General features: G+C 41.7%; 1 protein-coding gene across 3 annotated transcripts in view; it reads right to left on the bottom strand.

Moving 5' to 3' along the window:
* Positions 1 to 20994, bottom strand: part of LOC103464935 (tensin-2) — a 30673-nt gene that overhangs the window by 5468 nt on the left and 4211 nt on the right. For 2 of the 3 annotated variants that reach the window (XM_008409348.2, XM_008409349.2), the window contains exons 2-17: positions 18101 to 18206; positions 17910 to 17947; positions 6497 to 6529; positions 6359 to 6408; positions 5734 to 5917; positions 5597 to 5647; positions 4700 to 4822; positions 4547 to 4611; positions 3962 to 4045; positions 3762 to 3874; positions 3568 to 3628; positions 3252 to 3327; positions 2428 to 2557; positions 1769 to 1834; positions 1561 to 1677; positions 53 to 1471 (exon numbers count right to left, since the gene is read on the bottom strand). In XM_008409348.2, coding sequence (XP_008407570.1) covers positions 53 to 1471; positions 1561 to 1677; positions 1769 to 1834; positions 2428 to 2557; positions 3252 to 3327; positions 3568 to 3628; positions 3762 to 3874; positions 3962 to 4045; positions 4547 to 4611; positions 4700 to 4822; positions 5597 to 5647; positions 5734 to 5917; positions 6359 to 6408; positions 6497 to 6529; positions 17910 to 17947; positions 18101 to 18206 — 2716 coding nt within the window. Of the gene's footprint in view, positions 1 to 52; positions 1472 to 1560; positions 1678 to 1768; positions 1835 to 2427; positions 2558 to 3251; positions 3328 to 3567; positions 3629 to 3761; positions 3875 to 3961; positions 4046 to 4546; positions 4612 to 4699; positions 4823 to 5596; positions 5648 to 5733; positions 5918 to 6358; positions 6409 to 6496; positions 6530 to 12867; positions 12953 to 17909; positions 17948 to 18100; positions 18207 to 20994 lie in introns of those variants that run through there. The other variant, XM_008409352.2, reaches the window with a different exon arrangement.

The following is a 20994-nucleotide window of genomic DNA, read 5'->3' as shown; positions in this document are numbered from 1 at the left end:
GCAGGCTAAATTTGATAGCAAGATATCAAACTCCTAACAATTAAATATTCACCTTTGTGCTGCTCAGTGTGTGACTGATCTCTGGATCCCAGAGGGATATCAGGCAGCCTTCCCCTTCCTGGAGACGGGCTATTTGCTGGCATAGGTGATGCTGATCCAGAGTGATATCCTGAGGCATAACCCCGGCTTTCACGGCTTTCAGATGGAGAAGACTGATAGGGAGCACAAGGGCATGAGTGTCGGGGCTGTAGAGGGGTGTGGTACCCACTGCTGGCTCCATCCCTTACATCCATCAAAGACTGAGGAATGGGGTAGTTTTGATCCTGTGCAATAGCAAATCTAGGCTGCTCTAGGTTTGAGACCTGCTCCAAAGTAGGGTGGTAGAGATGAAATGCCGGCAGCGGTGACTTGCATTGCCAGAGTTCTGCTTTTCCTGTCAGCTCCCATGACTTTTCTGTTTCCCAAAGTAGAGGTGCCTCTCTCAACCGTTGTACCCCAGCTCCTTTTGGCCAGTGTGTGTTTTCAGCTTGGTCTGAGTGCAGTTGTTGGAACACTTTAGCTGAGGTTGATGGATGTTCTCGCCTGCTGGAGCAGTCCTGACAGTGGCAGTAGGAGGAAGATTTGGGCGAACTGACGAAAACCTCTCTGTAAGGGCTTCCAGGCTGCGGTTGGAGGGATGGGTGAGAGCATGATCCATGGTCGGGATAGTGTAAGAGGCGACATTCCTCTCCGAGGTAGCATCTGTTTGAAGCAGGCAAAGTGTGACTGTGAGCGAGGGCATGTTCTGGGGTTGGGTAAAGGTAGCAAGACCTGTTGAGGCAGGGCAGGGATGGAGGATGGATTGGGCGCTCCCATGTTAACTCAGCTACAGGGTGAGCGCTATGGCGATGGCAGAGCTCCATAATGGCTGATTGGGGAGGAGGAGACATAGATTTGGAGGGTAGGGCTGGCAGAGTTTGGCTTTTTGGATGCTTCTTAATGCTGTTGCAATGCCCAACAAATCGACCACTGGGAAGACAGAGATCTCTGTCCCCTTCCCATCCTGCGTTGCTACATCTTGCAGCTGCTTGACCACAGCAGGAGTGCTCTTGTCTCATAACCCCTGGACTTGAAGGATCTCCATCATCCAAAATTGCTGTTTCTCTATCCCTCTCTCTCTGTCTCCTCTTCTCCTTTGCCTTATCTTCCACATCTTCTTTCCTAGGTGTGCAGTCAGGGTCTTCTTTCTCAGAACAGTCAACCGACAGAGATGTTTCACTCAGTCGATCTGAAGAGACTGCAGAGCCTCTGGGACTACAATTGAATGCGAATGGTTGTGGTCTGGAGGCAGACTGGGTCTGGGGTTTCACAGTTGGGCTGCTAGTAAGGCATCCATTTGGCGAAGCAGCTGAGGAAGTTGCACCTGGTCCGCGTCGCTTCCGCACTTGTGCATACAAGCTGCCATCAAGAGGGCCTCTTGTGTGAGCGATATCTGATGGAATGGTGAAGACAAACAAAACTTATGTTACCTTTGATTTTAACATCAAGTTTTGAGTCTGTTCTAGTTTGAATGTTTCTTACTTTCCATGCTGTCTTCATGGTGAAGATTTAAGTTTTCATAGGAATCCCATCTGACCACTGGGTCTGAGGTTTTGTAGTCTACTTTAACAGAAGAGTCGTTTTTGCGGTATTCTCGACCTTTTAAAGCATATTTATTGAAACAAAGTGGAACACAAACCACAATTTAATATACAAATATGTGCAGTGACAGACAGAAAGATGAAAATACCTTTGAGTTTTTCTGGACTGTTTGCGAAGATGAACTCCACCGTAGCGTCTGGAGGGAATCTGTCATCTGCAGAAAGATGGGAACAAAGACGGAGACTAAAATATCCAGAGCATAACCGCAGAGAGTGAGAAAAAATGTCAACCGGAGGGTGAGATCTATGAAGCAGAAAAACCAAACTTAATAAATAAATAAATGCTGCTTTTACTCTTTTTAGAATAGAAAACAGGAAGAGCAGAAAGAATGAGAATGGTTTTAATAAATAGAGCAGAACACATCAGAGACGGCTGTCATCTGAAACAAAGCTTTCCTTTTGAAATTGAAGTCTCACTGTGGGCAATATTGTTCTATAAATCATACTTTATACATGTGTCAGCATTTTGCACTGAGTGACTTCTGTAACTAACACTGCAACTAAGAGGTTCCATGTGTAAGCATCTCTTGTCATCTAAGCTGACGTCATTGTTTGCCATTTGCTTTAGGGCCCACTCTAACACTACAATGGTCAGAGGAGAAAGTGGCTCTCGATTCATGTCGTCAAGTCAGCAACACAAATGCACAACAGGACTGCTAGTTGTTCATTCGTAACATGTATCAAAACATTTTAGCGCTGCAGAGATGCTGAATATTCTTAGCATGCTCCGGGGATGCACGCCTTGTACCTGTGCAGGCCAGGTCTAGTTCCGTCTTTCCAAACCACAGCTGTGCTCCGTGAACTGTGCAGGTGTGGAACTGGACTCTGAACACGACCTCCCTCTCAGCCGCTCGGCTCCGTCGGTGGTAGCACTTCACCTAAAGAGGCAGGGGAGCAGAAATTGAGGATAATTTCAGGCGGAACATCTCAAATTTAAACTATGTGAGTTTAAGTTAGGTATTTTTATTGTTTACGGTGGCTAAGGGCCTGCTGCTGTAATGTTTTAACCCACTAAGGGAGACATGCTGCAGGATTCTAGACGTGTCCTGTGTTCAGGTCATGTCTAGCACCGCGTGTCTACCACTGTGCATGGATGTTTAGGGAGATGTGCATTGTTATTTGCGGTATTACCGTTCACCACACAGAGTTGAGAAGGAAGGCCAAAAAGTAACATCTTGGTCTCATCCGACCAGAGCAACTTCTTAGACAAACTCTGTTTTGTAGTCCAATTACTTTTCTTAGATCAAACTGAATTTTATTTAGAGCTCAGAGAGTAAATGGTGGTCGAATATAAATGTAATACAAAACACGTTTTCACATTTTTAATTGTTGAAGCGTTTGAAAACAATCTATAACTTTCTTTCCACTTCACTAACATGCACTAATTTGTGTTGTTCTGTCTCACAAAATCCCAAATGGGATAAACTGAAGCTTGCATCTGTAACATTACAAAATATGGAAAAGCTCACGAGGTACTCCTACTTTTTGTAAAGCATTGTACCTACATGTGATTACAAATGGGATTTAAATCAAACTAAAGTTTTGGGATCAGTAAAAAATGACTAAACTTACCATAATGTCACCCTTTAATAATAAAGCTGGCTCCATGGTCACACACAGTTTTCTTGCTCTAGAGCTCTGAGGATCACTGTGAGAATGTGAAAAGAACAAAAAAAAGGTGCGTTTGGTTAAAACATACATAAAACAACATGCTTCAGTGGGATAAAACACAGGTAACCACTACTTTCTTTAATGTAAGCACAGACCAGGCTACAGTTAAACACAGACGGTAACATGCAGAGTGAGCACCTGTCGAGGGGACTCAGGGATGGAAAACATATTCACCCATAGGAGGTGAGAGGTCACTGAGATATTGCAAAATACTTACTAGACACCAGAGGTGTAAGCCAGCTGTAAGGACTGGTAGATTTTCAGAAAAGGATAAAAACCTGCAAGAAAAGTTGTGGGGGGGAAAAAAAATTGCTGGGGAAGGCTTCACTTTGTTTTACATTTAAAACTTAAAAACACTGTTTATTTCCACCCTTATAATTACTACAAAACCGCGACAGAGCAGAAGCTGACCTCCTCCTGACTGGAAGTTTGGTAATGAGGGAACAAGGATCTGATGAAGGAACAGAGGACTGCTGTTCATTTTGATGGAACCCGACAGCAAGCTGCTGAAATAGTAGATGTACCTGTTAAAGAGAGGAAACGATGTGAGGCGAGAGCGAAAATGTGATTAGGAAGGCGACGTAATCTGCGGCGAACGGTGAATGTCAGACCTGCTCTGAGAGGGCTGCAGGGAGGAAGAGACTTTGTCTTCGCAGAACTTCCTCATGGCCAACGTCGTGAGAGCCTGGTCTGCGCTGAGGGCACAAGAAAAACAACTGGTTTAAGTAGAGGCAAACATGCAAAAAAAACACACAAAAAAACTGTGTCGGTAAGGTGTGACGATTAAAGTTACTGAGGTTGGTAAAAAGAGAAAATTAAAAGAGATTGGAGATTGAAGGTGAACATCTACATTCTGCTCACCATGCTAACTGTCCAAATCTCAAGACCAGGAAAGATGATAAAGACAGTTTAAAAAGGGAAACTCTTTAGTTAATTTATCTTTTACTTTTAAAATCCTGTTTCAGAGTAAACTACGTCTTACACACACAGTGTTATACCACCTCTGGTCCTAATATTAACATTTATGACCACTATGGAGAGAAATCTAGAGAAATATTTTAAATGCTGCTCTTATGCCTTCTTGCCGTATTGGCAAATCTAAACTGGGTAAAATCAGTGCTAGCAGGTCAAAGCTTTACAAAAACTGGAGATTGCTTTAATTATGTGTCTCAGTAGCTTATAATATTGCACATTACCCAGCTGAGATCTTGCTGTAGTGCATGTAAGCTGCCACTATCACCCCTGTCTTTCCTTTCTTTCCCTGTGAAAGCAAAGACAAAGAGCAGCAAATTAGATTATTCTCTCTCTTTCACAACATATTAGCCAAAGTGTCTTTGAGCTGCACCAACTTTGCAGTGGAGAACCACGACGTTGTGAGGGTCAGAGGTCAGCCACATTTCCATGGCCTTGCAAATGGCACAAATCCTGTCCAGTGGAGGGGCGTGCAAATCAGGCCAAGCATAGTCCTGCACCTGGGTATCAGAGGAGGATCGATGTTTAGGATTATCATACATCTTTTTACTGATGCAAAACCAAGTATTGCCACCTCATAGACTAACATACATCAAATGAACAGTATGACACAAGATGTTGTTATCCCTCAAACTTTTTAACGGTTTGTCTGGGAACAGCTAAAAGCTTCAAAATTCTTTAATCGGATTTCAGTTTTGCGTGATTTTAAATCGGAAATGATATTTTTCATGGTTTCGCAGTTTCTACAGATTAAATTGTGAAAAGGTTAGTGTGCATGTTGTCTCGAGACAAATTTTTTGCTGTCTTGCGATCGTTCTGTTAGAGCGGTGTTTTTTTTGTTTTTTTTTAAGGACAGTTCTCCTGCTAGAAAGAACATCTCCAACCCAGTCTCAAGTCTTTTGACTCTAAAAGATTTTTCTTCAATCTTCTCATCAGCTCTGACCAGCGTCCTGTCTCAGGACGCTGGTCCTGAGAACCAGCGTCCTGAGAACGATGTGTTCAGGGTGATGTGCGGTGTTAGTGTCCCATGCATTTGCCATCGGCCTCTTTTCTACTTTTCTGATTAGTGTCCTCTACCTTGAAACAATTCAATCATTTTCCTTCAACCGCACAAATGTCCACTGCTCTGTTTTCACATCAGCTCCTAATAAAATACATTTCCTGTGTCTTCACAAAACAGAATGCGATCAAGTTCAGAAAGTACATAAACTTCTCTGAGAACCTTTATTGTTTAAATAGCACCTTGCACCAAATTCAGGAGGAAATACTCTTACCTTGGGGTTAAGTCTGGTGATGTCATGTCTCTTTTCTGATAAATTCAGAAGCTGAATGAAGCCAGAAGCATGTACAAATATCAGTAACTGGTCAGGGGTTAGCTCTTTCTTTATTTCTGTCAGTAGATTAAACTAACCAGAAACTTGTCCTGGTGCTTAGATTTCAGCATAGATGCCACCTCCTGCAGGTTTTGCCGGTACCTCTGCTCCTCCAGGTCTGGCACGAAGAAGACAGAGATGATTCTCTCTGTGATGTAAGTGAGGTCGAAGTCGTAGTGCCCCTCCATCACATGTTCCATCACCTGTTCAACGCTTTTCCTCCTGGAAAAGATTGAGAATCCACTCTTTGAGGGCGTCAGAAACAGACAACGGCGCCAAGTCAATGACATTTAAGTCCTAACATTGTTCAAACTAGACATTTTTCTAAACTCGAGGAAAAGACTAGGCTGAAATTGGAGAGGGAAGATAGTAAAAAGCCCTGGAGCAACGCTGAGAGAGCAGCAAGAACCTCCAGCAAGTACAGCTTGTATTCCTCAAGCGACAAAAAATCTCCTGTGTTCTCTACTTGTCCGGGCTAAGGAGTCCACGAACCAAAATAAGTGGAATTGCACTGGATAATGTCAAAGTAGAAAAATGTTTGAATATGCTTTAATCAAAATTGTGTGTACACTTTTGAGGGCCACTGCAAATCTGCTTTCATAAATACAAAAATACCCACACTCGTCCCTCTGCATGTCGAGGGGCTTTTAAGTTTTTTGCTACCTTGGTAAGGAGCCTCTCTTCTTCTGTGACACTGACTTTGTGGAGCTGTGCTGAGAAAGAAGACAGAAAAGAGCGGTACACTCTCTGCAATGAAACACAACGAAGCACAATGAAATATTCAAATTTGCACAAACATACCAGATCTGGCACGGGGATGCAGGCGGTGGGCACCTGAGAGGAAAGGAAGCATATGGTTAGATTCTGCAGGAGTAAACAAATGCACCCGTTCCCGCAGACTGGGAATAAATTAGCTCGTTATCTCGTCATTTGTTTGATTTAACGCGCCTGGCTCCACTCCAGCAGCGAGAAAGGAATGGAGAACAACTGTGGAACGAGAAGGAAGAACATAATGCTGATGAGGAGGGTAGTAAAATTCATTCCTCCGCTGTCATCTCCAGCAGATGGTTGGAAGACGTTTTGGCATAAATATTGAAATCTCTCACGACAAAAAGAAAAGAGAGAACAATTATGAGAAACTGTCAATTAAGAAATAAACTTATCAATACATAAAGATGTTGATCCACTCCAAGCAGCAGCAGCTGAAAACATTTTCAGAGACTTCAGTTGCCCTTTTCTCTTAACTTTGTACGGGTTGGCATTAAGAATGAATAGATAGAGATTGGAAAACACATCAAAAGTTTAATATAAATGTTTATATCTTTTTATTTATCCTATAAAAAGATGGTGTAGGGATTCACTGCTGCGGAAAGTCTGCACATGTGTTGTGCAGTCCTACGCTTCTGATGACTCAACAATAACTAGAACATAAGGCAAAACACACAATCAAAAACACACACAGGGAAGCTGAGGCCCTTTGAAAAGGACACAATAACGCCACCAAAAAAATATCTCCACATTGCTGCCTCTTTTATTCTGAACTAGTCATACTGAGATCTCGACTTACTGGTGTAAACCCATACGCCACTGCTACAGTATTTAAAATATAAAATTTGCGATTTCTGCTCAGCTCAGAAAATATGACACCAGATCAGCTTATAAACTTTTGACCTCTTGAACAATTAAACGAACAGCTGAGACGAACTCAGTGGTATCTCAGGGAAGCCAGACAGTGGGGGTTAAATGGTGGCAAACACTGACAGGTGTCAAGTTCTTGACAACAACAGAGATTTACAACTACAGCAACAGAAGAAAAAGAAGATAAAAAGAGAATTCCCATTGGACACTGCAAGACTTTACTATGTAACCTGATTGGTTGTAATAAATTAAGCTCCCACCCCGCTTTTTTAAGATATATACTCTGCATTTTATTAGGTACACTTGTTTTATTGATTGATAGAAGAAACAGTAAAAAAAAGTGTCAATCACGTGGCATCAACTGAATACATTTAGTAAATCTAGACAAGGTGAAGATGCCCAAGCATTATAATGGACGAAAAGGGGATTTAAGTTGAAAGTGGCACAGTTTCACAGCCAGCTTGAGTATTTCAGAAGCTACAACAGGTTCAGTGCATTCGGTTTAAAGAGAACGGACCAAGAACAGAAAACAGAAAATTCGCTGCAGATGTGTGGGTAAAAATGCCTTGTTGATATCAGAAGCCAGAGACGTCCGGGCAGAAAAGGAGGGCAAAATACAACCAAAGTGTGTCGGATGCAGAATGAGGCAACAATAAAAAAAAAAAACATTAAAAATGAGACCAGAGTTCACACAGGCTGAGCAAAATTAGTGGACTGGATTCGCGAGTCTCAATTTCAGCCTCAATATTCAGATGGAATTTGGTGTAAACAACAATGTGGGTACGTGGATCCATCCGGTCATGTGTCAATGGTTCAGGCTACTTGTGTGAGTAGTGTAGGTGGTATTGTCTTGCAGCGCCGCTTAAAGTTAAAATTCTAGCAACACCAAGTGCATAAAGGCAAAGAAACTACAATCATCCATCTGTTAAAATTTGTACAAGTGGCATAAATATTGGCAGGAATTTCTTCACGCTGCCACTAGAACTGTGCACAGCAACGAGGGGTGGTGTGAGGACGGAGGAGGACTCTGTGGTATTTCGTCCAATAAATTTAAGAAATATTTATAACAGCTGTCATACTTGTTTATGCACTGATTGTTGTACAACATAAACCAAAAACTTCCAACTTTAATACCTTCATGTCTCTAGGCACAGATGTGGGCAGATCATCCACATGAACCCAAAAGAATAAACACTGTGATCAAGCCATGGGGGATAATTCAACAGGTTTAATAATGGTAATTAACAGAATAAATTGAGTCCAGGAAGGAACAGCAGGGAGACAGACAAACAAATGTACCCAAGTAAAAATCCAAAAGTAAACACACAGATACACATGTAGTAAAAAAAAAAGGTGAACCTTAGAGGCGGAGACCACGGAGAAGCAGAATTCAGGCAGAAGAGCAGGACACCAACGTCAACAGGAAGCAATTTGCAACAGGATGTCAGAGTTAGTCGGCAGAGGTCCACAAACACATAGAAATGCGCAGGGCAATGCGTGTGTGCTCGGTAGCTCGGCCAGCCGCAGGGTCTTCATTAATGCATGCTGGAGCCGACGGGAGCGGGGCCATCTGGTTCAGTTTGTCTTGTTCATAAGTTAGCATTTAGTAAGGTGCCAGTGACAGCACTCCATCCCTCCCTCCGACAGGAGCAGAATAAATGTTGGTGGACTGGCTGGTGGGTCCTGTGGTTCAAGTTTTCTTATTCTTCCAGAAAAGAAACTTTTCATTCAGTCAGTAGAAACTGTAACGATGCAGATTTTCTGAGTTATCCCAAACTGAGATTTTTTTTCTCTCCAAAAGTTTAGTCTACTGGACGAGTACTTAAAAGAAAACATTTCATTTATTTTAAGAAATGTTCTCGTCTCTGTATAATAAATCTACCAAGTGATTCATTTCAGCTCCATCAGAAGTCGGATGTGGACTGACGTGAGTCTGAACGAGTCTAAAAATGTAACGTGACTGCTTGTTCACAGTGATGAGGCAAACTACTGATATATTTCACCATATTCTGTACATTCAGTAATCTCTTTAAGTTTTACAACCTTGGAATTTCTAAAATTCTGACTTTGGAGTACCAATGCAACACATCTAAAAGTATTCATTTTTTTCATCTAAATGCAAGTATTCTTGAACTTTGGGAGGTTGTTTTTTTAATTTAAATGTCATAACTTTAACTGCAGTTAGAATAAAAAACAAAAACATACCATACTTGTGGTCATTTGTAGCCCCTCTGCCTCACAGCGAGAAGGTTCTGTGGATTTAATACTCTTTCAGTGTTTCCACTTTCCAAAAACAGGCAAAAATGTTACAAGGTGTGTGTGAATATTATTTATCTTGTAGATTGTCGAGCTGTCCAGGTTGTACTCTGCCTCTTATCTGTTGACCGATGACGACAGACATAAAGCAACCTTACAAGAATTAATTACAAAATGGATGGTTGGAAGGAAACAAATATTGAGTGTCACCCAAATAAGTCTTGCATAGTAACGCAGGCTGTGTCCTTTTCTTTTCAGATCTGTTTTGTCAGCCTAATGTCAATAAATAAACCCATTTATTGAGGTTTCAAAAACAAACCCACAATGTTGCGTCAAACCCATGATGCATGCATTTTTACAGGAACGGATTGGTCCATTTTCCTCACAGGATTGGTGATGCAACGCAACCCAACATTTTGACATGGTCTACTTGACTACAGTCGATTGTTAAGCACTTGCAGTATCAAGAACGTATCGAGAATTATATGCGTCCGCTTGATGACTGCCGTGTCTTGCTATGTGTTTTCAGAGAAAGCAAGTCCAACTGTCAGACCAGCAGTGGAGATGGGATCTAAACGTGAATGTTGGAGACTCAGGCGTTTCTCTCTGAGCTGACATCTCTCACTGGAAAGAGGGAGAAGTGAGTAAGCCATCCTGTCAGTATGAGGGGGAAAATGACCACAGCTCCTTCCAAATTCCATAGACTCATGAAAAGCTAAAATAAAATCCCTTTTTTAAAATAATAATAATAAAAAAAAACTCAGTTCAAGTTTAGCTCAGGGAAATTTTAGGAGTGGCTGGAATAATTTCTAGAGGGCACGTGTCATTCATCTCTGCATTTTATCTTTCTGCTTTCATCATTTATTCCCAAATTATCACTCCTCCCCCGTCCCCTTCAAGCCCTTCTTCTTCTTTCATTCATCTATGCCGCTGCTTACAGTGCTTCAAGCAGGACCTCTTATCCCCCCCACCCTCCTGTCACCCATTGAGGCAACGTTAGATGACAAACACCGGCCTGATAAGAATCGCCACACGGAGCCAGCACTCGTCAGAAACAAACGGGTCTAAAGCAAGTAGAGGGAGGGAGCAGGAGCTCAAAGCAAAACCAAACCATAAAGGGGATAGAAAGATAGGGGGGAACTTATCAGGGAAAAAAGATGGGAGAGGAAATGAGGGAGGGGGGGAAACAGAGAGAGAGAAAACAAGGGAGAGTTCTGAGTGGGAGAAAGATGTCAACAGCTGAACATGCCTCATGAGTCTCGCACAGATTTAACAGCGCTATTTTAATAAGGCTTCTTATTTTAGACTAGATAGAATCCATCTCAAAAGACTTGAAAGCTTAGTTTGACTATTTGGATGTCAGTCATCTCACAAATCCACTCACCTTCTTTGTTGTAATTATGGCAACACTTCTAAGTGGATTCGTAGCATGTGCCATGTAGCCAGTTTATGGCTGTGGTAAATCACTGTCTTTAGTTGGCCTAGCTGCCCTTTTTGGTCAAGAGCACTTAGCACCTGGACAATTAAAGTGAAACAGCTCTCAGATTCACACAAAGCACACAAAATGCGATTCAGATGACATTCTTAAAGACTTAGCTTGCTTTTGAATGCTCTACATCAATGGGGAACAGGCTTATTCCCGGAATATTAATCGGCTTATCTCAGGAAATGAAAAGCAGAGGGTCAGTGTAAACATTTGAGGGATGCATCCACACATGTGGCCTGCATGATACTCAGCTGTTGCCAGGGCAAGGGAGAGCAGTAAAGTTAAATTAAGCGTGATAATTATCTGCATGCGGCTCGTGATGTCGGTGATTATTACAAAACGCAATAATAAAGCGACTGCGATAAGCCGCCGCTGTCGTTATTTCACAGAGATACTCATCGCGACGGATATTTTTGTTTCTTTCCGACATCCGCTTCGGCCTGTCTTTACCGACTGTGTTTTTTGGCTTCCCACTAATGCGTGGTGACACTTTGCGCTGGCACAGGACTGCGTGTTTACCTGGCTCCCTGCGGTGACACATGAAAGGCTGCAAAGGTTGGAAAATGAGGCTCCCGGCTCATTTTTTACGGGAAGACGGGAGTAAAAAAAAAACAACACACAACGTTTGGATGAGAGCTGGCCTTTCTGCAGGATTTACACCTCTTGAACTGTTCCACACATTTCTAGCATTACCCCTAGAAACTGCAATGTATTCTATAGGAACTTTATGGAATAGAGCGACGCAAAGTAGAAGGCAAATGATTCCAGCTTACATAGTTTGATACCCCTAAATAAAATCCACTTGAGAAAGCAGTTAATGGATTCTGCCTGTGTCTAATTTGATCTCAGTGTAATGAGAGCTGTTAAAGGTTTGTGTCAGTGTAGCACATATAGGGGCCATGGAAAACACGTGGAGTTACTGTTTTATGACGATAGCTCTTTTTCTTTTGACCACTCTGAAAAGCATCTGAAACATGGTGGTGGCAATAACATACTGGGATATGAAATAATAAAATAAATAAAAAATAAATAAATAAAAGCTTATGGCCTTTGAATAGTTTTTCAAGAAAATGTCTTTGGCCTCACCTGCCAGCAGAAAAAGCTATATAAAATACAGCTTTGCAGGATTTAAATATCCACTCCCAACAACAACAACAAAAAAAGCACACAGCCTAATTACAATGTCAGCTGACAAATAGGTATGCATCACTAAAATAGCAGCTACTAAACCAAAGGAAGCAACAAACATACACGTTAATATCAAAATTAATCAGCCTAAGCCAGGGCGTCCGAATGTTTATTCGCAGACGGACATCAACAGAAACTGTTTTGTGCACCTTTAATGTGAAAGGCATCAAAGACGTTCATTCAGGGTCGCAGCAACCAAACCAGCTTCTGTAATTTGAGTTCCACCCCAGTCCTGTACCATTTTCCTCATAAAAGTCTCATTAAAAAGTAATTGTTATGAATTCACTTGGGAGGATAAATCATTCAAATCTGTGTATGTTTTACAGGTCAGCCGAGGAGTGCTTTTAATTCATTGGAGCAAACAAAATCCACTTTTATACACACACACATATACATATATATATCTCAAACTATGAGATCTCTGGCTACATATTTATAAGAAAAAAATGCATACAGCAGAGAAAAGTCTGCAGAGAAAATAATAATAATAATAATAATAATAATAATAATAATAATAAAAAGATGACCTAAAAGAAGTTTCAGCTGCTATGCCCCCATCATGGGAATCTAAACTCAAATAAATACAACACGGAGCGTGTTTTACCTCTTCCAGAGGAGCGTCAGTCCGTTCCCTCCGCCTCTGAGCGGTCCTGTGTGTGGACTGTGTCGACACACAGCCCGCCTCACTCCTCTGGCGCACACAAACGCTTTGCTCGCTCTCTCACCAACTCTATTCATCTTCCACCCTCATAATAAGGCACACACGCACACTGTGAGTGTGCAGGCGCAGCATTAAGCCCTCTCACTGCGTCTGTGACATACGCGTAGAGACGGCCGAGCGCGTCAGCGGGGCGAGTGCTGCTGCGTTGCTCGTGCACTCAGGGCTACTTTGGTATTCTGCATGCAGACAGCAAGCTGCCGTGTACGGTGCACTGATGTCTGCTGACCTCTCCGGCAGCCTTAGGGTCTGGGTAGAAGAAATGACAAAAGAGAAGCTGAAGTGACAGAAGGATGAGCATGAGTAATCTGGTATTTGGATGAATGGCAAAGATAAATAGGGGAGAAATTCTGAAGTCCTACCAGATTGATGCAAAAAAAAAAAGTCAGACACTTTAGTTTTAAAAAAAGCAATAAAAAAAAAGCAGAAAGATGAAAATGTGGCATTTGAAAGTGTTACAAGAAGATGAATTATACAAAAAGGGACTTGGCGTGACATGAAGCAGACATCAGTCTCCACCCTTGACCTAATGTTCCTCTTTATTTATGAATACCCCAAAATGGGAATGATCAAGCACACACACACGCACTCGCGCACACACACACACACACACACACACACACACACACACACACACACACACACACACACACACACACACACACACACACAGCTGAGCCGAGTCAGTATGCCACGTCGAGTGGAGACACAATCCAGCGCTCACAGACCGAAGAATTTAACCTTCTAAAGGTACACAGCGCAATGCAACGAAAAGCTCCGCTCTCACGGTGGAGGAGGAGACCACCTGCACACCTGAACCGAACAGCAAGCTACCGAGTCACTGCTCCGAGATTTTGATGATTGTGCAATTCAGAGGTCACTCCTCTCGAAAACAGGAAATCTGAGCCGTCGCTGGACAATCGAGAACGATATCCCGTTTGGGATGATCTGGTCTGTAGAGGGAGAATTTGGGGGGGGGGAAAAGGGGAGTGGTTTTCAAATACGCTGCATTCATTTGTAGTAGTTATGATGGTAGCAGATCGAAACGCATTCGGAGGAGAAATGGACTAGAAAACAAACAGTGGCGGATCTTGCATGAATGCTGCCCCAGGCAAAGCTCCTCCCTCTGCACCTGATGGTGCATGTGTAATATTGAGAAACAGGTGTTCTTTCAGTGTTAAGAATATAAGGTTTATTTATTCATTTAATTTTTTATTTTTTTCAAATTCAAGCTTGACAAGTTTCTATATTGTTGTTCATCTGAATGCCAAAACAAGTTACTTTTTGCATATTCATACAAAGAATAAAAACTTTGCATACTTTTTTTGTAAAATTTTTTACAGAGTTTATGAACGGAGTGTAATTCAGTTCAGATTTGATTGGTATTTTAGATTTTGAACTACTCAAATGCACTGAAAAGCATTCGAGTAGTTCCAAATCTAAATTTGGGTCTTATGCAGTTGCTGATCTTTTTAAACAAAGAAGTGATGCATTCGAGTAATGCTTTTTAGGACATTACTCAAATGCTTTCGAGTAATTAGGGCATTTGAGTAGTGCTTTTTAGGGCAGTAAAATGCACTACTCAAAACTGAAGAAGCGATTTGAAAAGTGGCGTCTTGTGTGAAGAGCCATATCACACAGGGTACCACCATCCAAGAAGCATTACTGGTTGCTATATATAACAAATATATAGCTTCCAAGGCATTCCCAGGCCAGCCAAGAGACATAGTCCCTTCCAGGGTGTCCTGGGTCTTCCCCGAGGCCTCCTCCCGGTGGGACGTGCCCGGAACACCTCACCAGGGAGGCGTCCAGGAGGCATCCTGACCAGATGCCCGAGCCACCTCAACTGGCTCCTCTAGACGTGGAGAAGCAGCGGCTTTACTCTGAGTCCCTCCCGGATGGCCAAGCTTATCACCCTATTTCTAAGGGAGAACCCAGAGACCCTGTGGAGAAAACTCATTTTGGCCGCTTGTATCCAGGACCTTGTTCTTTCGGTCATGACCATAGACACTGCCCCAATCCGCCTGTCGATCTCCTGCTCCCTTCTTCCCTCATTTGTGGACAAGATCTCCAGCTACTTAAACTCCTCCACTTGAGGCAGGAACCCCTCTCCCAATCTCTCCCAGAGAGGAGATATTCCACGTCCCAAGAGCCAGGTTCTGCAACTGAAGATCAGATCGACGGGAACCACTCCCTCAAGCACCATCCAGATTCAGAACAGTGTTTAGGACAGGAGTTTATAACACAAAAAAATTACATTTTTAATTGACCTGGCCCACAACTTTGTCATCACCATCTGACAAAAATATAAAATATTTTTTTAATGACCCTATTAGTGATGTTTTACTCATTTTTACAGACAAATGCTTCTCAAGAAACAAACAAAAAAATTATTTAAAACAACAAAAAGTCCATCTGTCGGAGTTGACAGTGCATGACGGAGCTGACAGATCTGAAGGTGGTGACAAACTAGTGAGTGAAAAGAAATACTTGATACATGTGAAGTAATGCAATTCATGTAAAAATACATTAAAATGAATTAACTGCACATTTAAATGAGATTTGTCAACAATTTCACTGAGAGTCACAAAAACTCTGACGGAGTTGACATCTGACGGAGTTGACAAAAAGCCAAACTACCGCAATTTATATGATGTTACTCTGAAGGAGGCCATGTTGTAGTTCATAAGGTCCATGAAATATTTACAGTAAACTAAAATTAAGCATTTATTTCACAAAATGTCATCAAAGTTGTGACAATTTTGACAAGTAACAACGCCACCATGGTCTCCTGTCATTGCTCTGTGGACATTGAGTTCTTGATTGTGAGATGGAGACCTTTCTACTTACCCCGGGAATTCACGACGGTTATTTTTCATACTACTGTATTTCGAGAAATGTAGCAACTTCCATGGAAGTAGTCGGTATGAAAACATGGAGAATGGAGAATACATCATACCTCCACCATTCCGCCTTCCTCCGCCTTCAGTCCCGACACCGCACTCAGTAAGGTCCAGACCAGCACACACACACACCTACGCACACACACCTACACGCACACACACGCAGCTGCCTCCCACCCCCACAATCACTCACTAGCAAGCATCTGTGGCACTCCTGTCATTTTCTATATTTACCCACTCTGACTTCTCCTGTCCACACTGATCACCATCCCGTGTGACGAAGTCGTCCCTCATCCGCGGAACCATGCTTCCCTGGCTGCAGCCTCAGAGAAATGTTTTTGCCTATTGCCGTGGTGACCAGAGGCATAAGTGTGATGAAAATAATAGATGCAATCTTTTTTTTCTTTTTATGACTTGCCAGTAACGCACAGGAACTGACAGAACTTGCATAGCATTGCAACATTTAATACAAAGGGTATGTTGCAGCAAGATTATGGAGATAAACATTGTTCACATAAGGTGAATTATTAATGTTTTCAGGGTAATGGAGAAAATCTGTAAAAATACAAACTTTTCTGTGTGTGTGTGTGTGTGTGTGTGTGTGTGTGTGTGTGTGTGTGTGTGTGTGTGTGTGTGTGCGCATCAGAGCTAAGAAAGAACGTAGCTTTTTAAGAGTATTTTTGATTTGTTGTGCCGAACATGAACAGTGGCATACAGCAACCTGCTTATGGTGGGGGTCATGACCTCAGTGGCGAGTGATACTGAGCTGTTGTCACATGAGGGTAAGGGGACTGCTGCCAATGTTTTGACATAAGCTGTGGACAGAGGGAGTGATTGTCTCACAGAGTGGAAACATGTCATCCTAAAATGAAACAGTCCACTCTTTGTCCAAACTCCTGGGTTTCCAACACGTTTTCCATTTTCGGGCATTTACTTTTATTTATAGGTTCTTTACATCCCATTTATTTGAGATTTATTTGAGATGTGAAGACAAATGGGTTTGTGTTCAGTTTTTGCCAAAATCAGCTATAACATAGACCGGTCCAACATAAAGGAACAATTTAGCTTTAAAACCAGACTAGTTCATTGCTCAGCATCTTATTCAAGCGTGATCAATATTATTCAGAGCAATCAACACGGACAACAGCATCTCTGCTAAACGAAGTGATCAAAAATCTGAGCTTTTGTTCACCTGTGTCTTAGCATCAGCACCAGATTTCAAAGATGCTATCAACTACTTTATATTTTCCCATATATATATATATATATATATATTTCTCTTTTCAACAATAAAGTGAATTTTGCTACTTCTATATATGAAACACCTGCTTTTACAATTCAAGAGCCTAAAAACATAATTTCGTGAATTCTAAATTAAAATAGTAAAATCAAAAACAAAAGCCTGAAAAGAAGATGTTTATAGTTTGTCCACCAGCTACTACATAACTGCAAAAACGTGAAATAAGGTGCTCTGGTCAGACGAGACTTAACCTTTTGGCATACACGCAAACTAGCACATTGTCCATGTGTTAGTTCGGTGATGGCAGCATCATGGTGTGGGGATATTTTTCAGATGACAGTGTTAGAGGCTGCAAAAGAACTGAAGCCAAGGTGGAGGTTCAGCTAGTAGCAGGACGACAGCTCTGACCATACAGCCACAGCTACAGTACATGGATTGAAGGTCGAGTCACTTCCGTTGGGGGGGACACAGATGCTGGAGTTTGAAGAGCCGCAATTGTTGGGGTGTGCAGTACTGATGTGTGCAGTAAATGCGTAAGTAGGACGCGTTTTGTAAGTTTGGGTGTTATAACACAGCCCTATGTTTCAGCGACACGCACAGGGCCGTCAAATTCTGCTAGGTGTATGATGTGTAGCTTTGGGTTTAGTTATCACATAAAAATGAATTAAACCAAATTTTACAGTTGCAATGTCAGAAAACTTGAAACTGTTCCGAGGGGAACGCCTCCGACCAGAAAAAAGGTGAGGTGTGCTTTTGGGTGACTTTCGGTTGAATGTCCGTCTTACCTTTGCTTCACACATCTTGTGGACCACGATCTTGCACTCTGCAACCAACAAGAAGAGGAGCTGGTTTAACTCTGAGAATCAGCTTTGAAGTCCATGAAAAAAGACAGCCAGGATGATCTTGTCTGTCTGCATCCCCACTGGTCAGGCCTGACTCTGGACCTGCTGCAACCTGAGTGTGTGTGTGGACTCACCCTTGCAGAAAGCTCCCGGGTTGTCAATGTTCTGCTGGCACACGTCACACACCCGTCGTTTCTTGAAGCTCTTCGCTGTGAAGGCGTGACTCATCGGCTTGGTGAGCTGGAGGAACACAAACGCCGATCACCAATGCAGAATACGCAGCGTACGGACGAAAACACAAACACTGCTCCTGAGAGGAAAGCGTTATTTCAGCGATGCCAAACTGAAAAGAGCATGAAAACTCTCCCAACTGTGAGTGCGTGACGTCGTGACGAGCCGAGGTTTGGCGTTTTTCTTGTCATTTCCTCGGGGCATCTCGGTTCAGATTGTTCCCCTGCGTTGCTGCCGTCAGTGCGGATGTGTGCCGTTTCAGCACACGGATAGCCTGCTGTAAACTCAGCATCCTCCACGAAAGAATACCTGTCATCTCACACTGTCTTTTAAAATGCTCTGATTCTGTCTCGGTCTGTGGGCCGATCGCATGATGAAACACTGGAGGTTCAGCTGCTCATTTCCATCTCCCGGTTTTTGAATTTGTACAGGCAAGCTGAATGCGACCGAACGTACCATTGAGCACATTTATTATTATGTTTCTTTTCATCTTGTCCTTTTTCAGATCCACCTTCAAATCATGTGGCGTGACGTTTTCTCTAACGTAATATTGAGCTAAGATCTTTGTTCAACATTGCAAGGTGGGAGCAACCTGGACAGTGTTGGCAGCTGTGTAAATATAAAGTTGGAGTTTTTGTTGGCAAAGGAAAACATAAGTCTGACAGAAGCAGACTCAACTATTTACTTCTGGAATACAGTTTCATATACAGCGACTTACAAAAGCATTCACACACTTTAAAGTCTCCCCCGCCCCCATTTTCTCATAATACAGCCACTAACTTTAATGTATTTTACTTGGATTTTGTATGATGAACCAAATGAAATGATGCAAAACGGTTTTATTTCATTAAAAACCGATAAACTGCATGCAGGCTTTGATCTAACCCATTTTTGCAGCTTCTGACCCGTTGGCCTTCATCATCTCCCTGTATTTCCCTGATGCACATTCCTGTCCCCGCTAAAGGACGACATCCCCACAGCATGATGCCGCCACCCCCATGTCTCAAGTTGGCGATGGTGTATTCATCGTTTCCCTGGTTTATTTTTCTTTTGTGTGTTTACTCGTGTTGTCTAACGACCCTTACAGAGCAGCTGCATTTTACCAGGAATAAACTACACACTTGTAAACTCTATATAACATATAAGTGACTTTGGAAGCAATTCGTTAGTACTGAATTTTATTTATTTCAGAATATCGCAGTAAAACAGTGCTGAACGCAATCCCATGGTATGTTTCTGGTTGGTGAAAGGTGCGTCTTTTTTCCGCTTCACAATTATGCACTGTTTTGTGTTGGTTTCATATATTAAAATGTGTGGTTATAAAGTGGCAAAATGTGAATAAGCTCAAGAGATACAAACACTCAGGGTTGTGTAATATTACTGTCTGAATCATTTGATCAAAATAAATGAGAGTTTATTATGCTTTATCTAGGCTTAAAATACAAATTATAACAAAAAAAAACTAAAAATATACCAATCCACACATGGAATATGAACTGGAAAGCTAAAGGCAGTGAGTCATAACCCTCAGCTTTTTTTGTTTTTTCTTCAAATGACCACCTTTCCTGGTGAAAAGAAGTGGGATGGTGTTTATATAAGGTTGTGTTCTAAACCACCAGAGTAAAGCCATTTGTCAGCATGTGAAGCACATTAAACCTTTACAATTTTCCAGGAACAGAGGAGGGGCCAGGGAAAATCTAGAGGAAGGTGGGAGAGGCTCAGAGCAGCAAACACTCTACACTGTTCTACAGTAAAGAAGTGTGTAAAATTACTGCTTTACTGCAGTCTAACAAACCTATTTATTGAGCACTAAACAGATGTGTACAACCTACCTCAGTTCTTAATTCATTTACTGTCACTGTTTAATAGTAAAACAGTTGCTTTTCTCGTGTTTACAGCATACTGACTTAATATTTTATTTCTTTAACTGCTAAAACAAAAGATGCCAAGAATACTGCCTTTTGGTTTTGCTATCCCAAACTCTGTACAACAGCGGTTTAGAATGTAGTGCAGAACAGGCTAAACTGCGGTAACTCTTAATCTCCACTAGAGGCCGCTACCGGCGCTGTGTGTGTAGAGTCAAAAACCGTGAAAGGTTTCAATAATTTCGACCACGCAGCTGTTTTCTATGGAGCATTTTAAAACATTTTAGCTCCATAATGTTTCACTCAGCTTGTCTATGTCACTGTGTATATGTCCCTATAAAGTAAGCTTACAATATAAATAAATAAACAAAACAGTGAAACAGACCTTTGGAGACACGTCTTGTGATTAAATGAAATGAAAAGAGTGTTTGGCCATTGTTACATTTAGGGTGAAAAAGGGAGAATCTGTAATTCTTTAAAACCCCAGTCTCACTATGAAGTATGAGGGTGGCATTATGTTCTGTGTGTTTTCTTGTATAGGAGGACTAGTGCAAAAGTGTATAAAATATGTATTCTTAATTCTGCCATTTGATATATTACAATTATTTTTGGCAACCCTGGCTGACCTAAACAGGAAAAATGTAATCAAATTTAATTAGACAAAGAAAAAATCTCTTTGAACAGTGAATATAACTTTAAACCAGGCGACAAGCATTTATTCTTCCATATATTTATTATTTTCTTTTTCTTATTATTTAGCTAAAGATAGCAGTTCAGTTTAACGAGAAGAAAATCAGCACAAAAAAAGTCTAATGAGCCTCATTTCTCAGCAATAATGAACAGTATATAGTTGGAGGAAGAAAACTTTGATTACATGCAAATTATTCCTTGAAATAAAACATTTAAATTAAAAATATCTTCACTTATTTCTA

Source organism: Poecilia reticulata, linkage group LG5, assembly GCF_000633615.1.
Source record: "Poecilia reticulata strain Guanapo linkage group LG5, Guppy_female_1.0+MT, whole genome shotgun sequence".
Lineage (NCBI taxonomy): Eukaryota > Metazoa > Chordata > Actinopteri > Cyprinodontiformes > Poeciliidae > Poecilia > Poecilia reticulata.
This window is presented reverse-complemented; position numbering and strand designations above follow the sequence as displayed.